Source organism: Salvelinus fontinalis, chromosome 15 (assembly GCF_029448725.1).
Source record: "Salvelinus fontinalis isolate EN_2023a chromosome 15, ASM2944872v1, whole genome shotgun sequence".
In the NCBI taxonomy this organism is placed as follows: domain Eukaryota; kingdom Metazoa; phylum Chordata; class Actinopteri; order Salmoniformes; family Salmonidae; genus Salvelinus; species Salvelinus fontinalis.
In genome coordinates this window covers 19,840,274-19,846,510 of record NC_074679.1, presented here as the reverse complement: position 1 = coordinate 19,846,510, position 6,237 = coordinate 19,840,274, and the positions used below count along the sequence as shown (strand labels likewise).

Here is a 6,237-nt window from a genome sequence, read left to right as displayed (position 1 = left end):
GTTATATCAACACACTCATCACTCCCACTCAACAACGCTGCCTTGGCACAGTATAGGCATGAAGTCACTTGCATAAATTGTTTGAAATAGGGATGTGACAAATGGAAAATTGTTCTTAACGTTTAAAAAGCCCTTTCTTTCTGCTTTTCCGTTAAAACGATGAGAAAAATGAAAAAAATGTCACGTGAATTCACATTGCAGAATATCGTGGTTCTATTTATCCAGTGGCTACTTGCTGTTGTTTTCGATAGTGATTACTCTAGTCTGCAAGTGTTTTGACCAAAATGAGCATTGAGACGATGTGCACTCGATGTCCCAACTAACACTTATCAAAATTACAAATTTCTAAATCCATTCGCAAGCATTGTCCCCCTCGACCTGTTTTGTGCATGTCCCCCTCGACCTGTTTTGTGCATGTCTCCCTCGACCTGTTTTGTGCATGTCTCCCTCGAACTGTTTTGTGCATGTCTCCCTCGAACTGTTTTGTGCATGGCTCCCTCGACCTGTTTTGTGCATGGCTCCCTCGACCTGTTTTGTGCATGGCTCCCTCGACCTGTTTTGTGCATGGCTCCCTCGACCTGTTTTGTGCATGGCTCCCTCGACCTGTTTTGTGCATGGCCCCCTCGACCTGTTTTGTGCATTGCTCCCTCGACCTGTTTTGTGCATGGCTCCTTCGACCTGTTTTGTGCATGGCTCCCTCGAACTGTTTTGTGCATGGCCCCCTCGACCTGTTTTGTGCATGGCCCCCTCGACCTGTTTTGTGCATGGCCCCCTCGACCTGTTTTGTGCATGGCCCCCTCGACCTGTTTTGTGCATGGCCCCCTCGACCTGTTTTGTGCATGGCTCCCTCGAACTGTTTTGTGCATGGCTCCCTCGACCTGTTTTGTGCATGGCCCCCTCGACCTGTTTTGTGCATGGCTCCCTCGACCTGTTTTGTGCATGGCTCCTTCGACCTGTTTTGTGCATGGCTCCCTCGAACTGTTTTGTGCATGGCCCCCTCGACCTGTTTTGTGCATTGTCATGCTGAAACAGGAAAGGGCTTTCCCCAAACTGTTGCCACAAAGTTGGAAGCACAGACTCGTCAAGAATGTAATTGTATGCTGTAGAGTTAAGGTTTCACTTCACTGGAACTAAGGGGCCTAGCCCGAACCGTGAAACAAAGCCCCAGACCATTATTCCTCCTCCTAACTTTACAGTTGGCACTATGCATTCGGGCAATTAGCGTTCTCCTGGCATCCACCAAACCCAGATTTGTCCGTTGGATTGCCAATGGCAGCGAGCTTTACACCACTCCAGCCGATGCTTGGCATTGGCAATGGTGATCTTTAGGCTTGTGTGCTGCTGATCGGCCATGGAAACCCATTTCATGAAGCACCCTTACAGTTGACCGGGACAGCTCTAGCATGGCAGAAATGTAACTAACTGACTTGTTGGAAAGGTGGCATCCTATGATGGTGCCACGTTGAAATTCACTGAGCTCTTCAGTAAGGCCATTCTACTGCCTATGTTTGTCTATGGAGATCACATAGCAGTGTGCTCGATTTTATACACCTGTCAGCAACGGGTGTGGCTGAAATAGCTGAATCCCCTCATTTGAAGAGCTGTCCACATACTGCTGTATATATAGTGTGTATGTATAGTGTTCACACAGCTTTATTCTGTGCCCGTATTGTAATGCAGCCTGACATTCTCTATACCACAGAGAGGGGGCACTGTGGCCTCAGGTATTAGCCCACTTTCTATCTCTTTCTCTCCATCTCTCGACCCATCTTTCTCTCTCTCTCTCTCTACCCATCTTTCTCTCTCTCTCTCTCGACCCATCTCTCTCTCTCTCTCTCTCTACCCATCTCTCTCTCTCTCTCTCTCTCTCTACCCATCTCTCTCTCTCTCTCTCTCTCTCTACCCATCTCTCTCTCTCTCTCTCTCTCTCTACCCACTCTCTCTCTCTCTCTCTACCCACTCTCTCTCTCTCTCTCTCTACCCACTCTCTCTCTCTCTCTCTCTCTACCCATCTCTCTCTCTCTCTCTCTCTCTACCCATCTCTCTCTCTCTCTCTCTCTCTACCCATCTCTCTCTCTCTCTACCCATCTCTCTCTCTCTCTACCCATCTCTCTCTCTCTCTTCCCATCTCTCTCTCTCTCTACCCATCTCTCTCTCTCTCTACCCATCTCTCTCTCTCTCTCTCTCTCTCTCTCTCTCTCTCTCTCTCTCTCTCTCTCTCTCTCTCTCTCTCTCTCTCTCTACCCATCTCTCTCTCTCTACCCATCTCTCTCTGTCTACCCATCTCTCTCTGTCTACCCATCTCTCTGCCCATCTCTCTCTCCCTCTACCCATCTCTCTCTCTCTCGCTCTCTACCCATCTCTCTCTCCACCCCCCATCTTTCTCTCACTCTCATATTCTTTCTCTCGGTCTCTCTCCCCATCTTTCTCTCACTCTCATATTCCCTCTCTCTCTCCCTCTCTCTCTCTCTCGCTTTCTCTGTCTCTCTACCCATCTTTCTCTCTCTGTCCCTTTTCCTCTCTTTTCCTTTCTCTCCCCCTTTCTTTTGCCTTTTCTCTGTCTGTCTCTCCTGCTGGAATGGGAAGAGTAGATTAATAAATGGATGGGAGGGAGGGGGAGGGGGCATGAAGGGAGGAGGGGAGGAAGTTAAGCTTAGGTATTAAGTCTGACTGGTTAAGGTCAGGGTTAAGTTATGGGATAGGGTTAAAACAGCACTGGGATTAAACCAACGATGCTCGGAGCCAGAGTTCAAGCCTACTTGATGGTAATAGCACTCACCGTTGCCCCTAGAGGCCAGTGTTGAAGGCATCTCTCGATGTTCTAGGGACTTGGACAAATAATGCTGTAGTGGATCTGGTGTTACCTCCCAGGTCTGGCTGGTGGTAGAAGGCTTGGATGAGTGGCTAGTGGGGTAAGGCTGTAAAATGGGCCATTAACATTCCACTCACAGTTGCAGAGAGCCTTATTTGGTGTGTGTGTGTCTGAGTGATGCATCTCTCTGCAGTGGTGCAATAATCAGGGACAGATTATATCTCGCCGTGCAACGTTTCATTGCTTCCCCATGAACTTCCCCTCAGCAGGCCTTATTGTTATGCTGCATCACCTCCCTCCATTTCTCTCTCTCGCACGCACGCACGCACGCACCCTCTCTTATCCTCCCCTCTCTTATCCTATCTTATCCTCCCCTCTCTTATCCTCCCCTCCCCTCTCTTATCCTATCCTCTCTTATCCTCCCCTCTCTTATCCTCCCCTCTCTTATCCTATCCTCTCTTATCCTATCCTCTCTTATCCTATCCTCTCTTATCCTCCCCTCTCTTATCCTTCCCTCTCTTATCCTCCCCTCTCTTATCCTATCCTCTCTTATCCTCCCCTCTCTTATTCTCCCCTCTCTTATCCTCCCCTCTCTTATCCTATCCTCTCGTATCCTCCCGTCTCTTATCCTATCCTCTCTTATCCTATCCTCTCTTATCCTCCCCTCTCTTATCCTCCCCTCTCTTATCCTCCCCTCTCTTATCCTCCCCTCTCTTATCCTATCCTCTCTTATCCTATCCTCTCTTATCCTCCCCTCTCTTATCCTCCCCTCTCTTATCCATCCTCTCTTATCCTATTCTCTCTTATCCTCCCCTCTCTTATCCTCTCTTATCCTATCCTCTCTTATCCTCCCCTCTCTTCTTTTTCCTTTTCTCTTCTATCATTATTTTCTTCCTATCATATCACTCTTCTCTCTCCCTCCTACTCTCCCTCTCTTCTACTCCCCCTCATCTTTCCCTACCCTCCCTCTCCTCTGTCTCTTGTCTCCTACCCTCCCTCTCCTCTGTCTCTTGTCTCCTACTCTCCCTCTCCTCTGTATCCGGTCTTCTCGCTCCTTCTCTCCCTCTCCTGTCTTCTCTCTCTCCTCTGTATCCTGTCTTCTCTCACCTACTATCCCTCTCTTATCTTATCCTCTCTTATCCTCCCCTCTCTTATCCTATCCTCTCTTATCCTATCCTCTCTTATCCTCCCCTCTCTTATCCTATCCTATCCTCTCTTATCCTATCCTCTCTTATCATCCCCTCGCTTATCCTATCCTCTCTTATCCTATCTTCTCTTATCCTCCCCTCTCTTATCCTCCCCTCTCTTATCCTATCCTCTCTTATCCTATCCTCTCTTATCCTCCCCTCTCTTATCCTATCCCCTCTCTTATCCTATCCCCTCTCTTATCCTATCCCCTCTTATCCTCCCCTCTCTTATCCTCCCCTCTCTTATCCTCCCCTCTCTTATCCTATCCTCTCTTATCCTATCCTCTCTTATCCTCCCCTCTCTTATCTTATCCTGTCTTATCCCATCCTCTCTTATCCTCCCTTCTCTTATCCTCCCCTCTCTTATCCTATCCTGTCTTATCCTATCATGTCTTATCCTCCCCTCTCTTATCTTATCCTGTCTTATCCTATCCTCTCTTATCCTCCCTTCTCTTATCCTCCCCTCTCTTATCCTATCCTCTCTTATCCTATCCTCTCTTATCCTCCCCTCTCTTATCCTCTCTTATCCTCCCCTCTCTTATCCTATCCTGTCTTATCCTATCCTGTCTTATCCTCCCCTCTCTTATCCCCCTCTCTTATCCTATCCTCTCTTATCCCCCCTCTCCTATCCTCCCCTCTCTTATCCTATCCTCTCTTATCCTCCCCTCTCTTATCCCCCTCTCTTATCCTCCCCTCTCTTATCCTCCCCTCTCTTATCCTCCCCTCTCTTATCCTATCCTCTCTTATCCTCCCTTCTCTTATCCTCCCCTCTCTTATCCTATCCTATCTTATCCTCCCCTCTCTTATCCTCCCCTCTCTTATCCTCCCCTCTCTTATCCTATCCTCTCTTATCCTCCCCTCTCTTATCCTCTCTTATCCTATCCTCTCTTATCCTCCCCTCTCTTCTTTTTCCTTTTCTCTTCTGTCATTATTTTCTTCCTATCATATCACTCTTCTCTCTCCCTCCTACTCTCCCTCTCTTTTACTCCCCTTCATTTTTCCTACCCTCCCCTACCTTACTACCCTCCTCTGTCTCTTGGAGCCAGAAGGGGTGGGGCTACTCTAGGGAGTCAGAGGGGGTGGGGCTACTCTAGGGAGCAAAAGGGGTGGGGGGTACTCTAGGGAGCCAGAGGGGGTGGGAGGTACTCTAGGGAGCCAGAGGGGGTGGGGGGTACTCTAGGGAGCCAGAGGGGGTGGGGGGTACTCTAGGGAGCCATAGAGGGTGGGGGGTACTCTAGGGAGCCAGAGAGGGTGGGGGGTACTCTAGGGAGCCAGAGGGGGTGGGGGGTACTCTAGGGAGCCAGAGGGGGTGGGGGGTACTCTAGGGAGCCAGGGGGGTGGGGGGTACTCTAGGGAGCCAGAGGGGGTGGGGGGTACTCTAGGGAGCCAGAGGGGGTGGGGGGTACTCTAGGGAGCCAGAGAGGGTGGGGGGTACTCTAGGGAGCCAGAGAGGGTGGGGGGTACTCTAGGGAGCCAGAGAGGGTGGGGGGTACTCTAGGGAGCCAGAGGGGGTGGGGGGTACTCTAGGGAGCCAGAGAGGGTGGGGGGTACTCTAGGGAGCCAGAGAGGGTGGGGGGTACTCTAGGGAGCCAGAGGGGGTGGGGGGTACTCTAGGGAGCCAGGGGGGTGGGGGGTACTCTAGGGAGCCAGAGGGGGTGGGGGGTACTCTAGGGAGCCAGAGGGGGTGGGGGGTACTCTAGGGAGCCAGAGGGGGTGGGGGGTACTCTAGGGAGCCAGAGGGGGTGGGAGGTACTCTAGGGAGCCAGAGAGGGTGGGGCTACTCTAGGGAGCCAGAGGGGGTGGGGCTACTCTAGGGAGCCAAAGGGGGTGGGGCTACTCTAGGGAGCCAGAGGGGGTGGGGCTACTCTAGGGAGCCAGAGGGGGTGGGAGGTACTCTAGGGAGCCAGAGGGGGTGGGAGGTACTCTAGGGAGCCAAAGGGGGTGGGGGGTACTCTAGGGAGCCAAAGGGGGTGGGGGGTACTCTAGGGAGCCAAAGGGGGTGGGGGGTACTCTAGGGAGCCAGAGGGGGTGGGGGGGGTACTCTAGGGAGCCAGATGTGGGTGGGGGGTACTCTAGGGAGCCAAAGGGGGTAGGGGGTACTCTAGGGAGCCAAAGGGGGTGGGGGGTACTCTAGGGAGCCAGAGGGGGTGGGGGGTACTCTAGGGAGCCAAAGGGGGTGGGGGGTACTCTAGGGAGCCAGAGGGGGTGGGGGGTACTCTAGGGAGCCAGATGGGGGTG

The 6,237-nt window shown here is 51.7% G+C and overlaps 1 protein-coding gene across 1 annotated transcript in view; it reads right to left on the bottom strand.

Annotated features, from left to right (window-relative positions):
• Positions 1–5,262: 5,262 nt before the first annotated feature.
• Positions 5,263–6,237, bottom strand: part of LOC129812086 (uncharacterized) — a 42,278-nt gene continuing 41,303 nt past the window's right edge. The window contains exons 8-10 of the mRNA XM_055864037.1: positions 5,981–6,100; positions 5,580–5,666; positions 5,263–5,377 (exon numbers count right to left, since the gene is read on the bottom strand). Of these exons, the coding sequence (XP_055720012.1) occupies positions 5,263–5,377; positions 5,580–5,666; positions 5,981–6,100 (322 nt within the window). The remainder of the gene's footprint in view (positions 5,378–5,579; positions 5,667–5,980; positions 6,101–6,237) is intronic.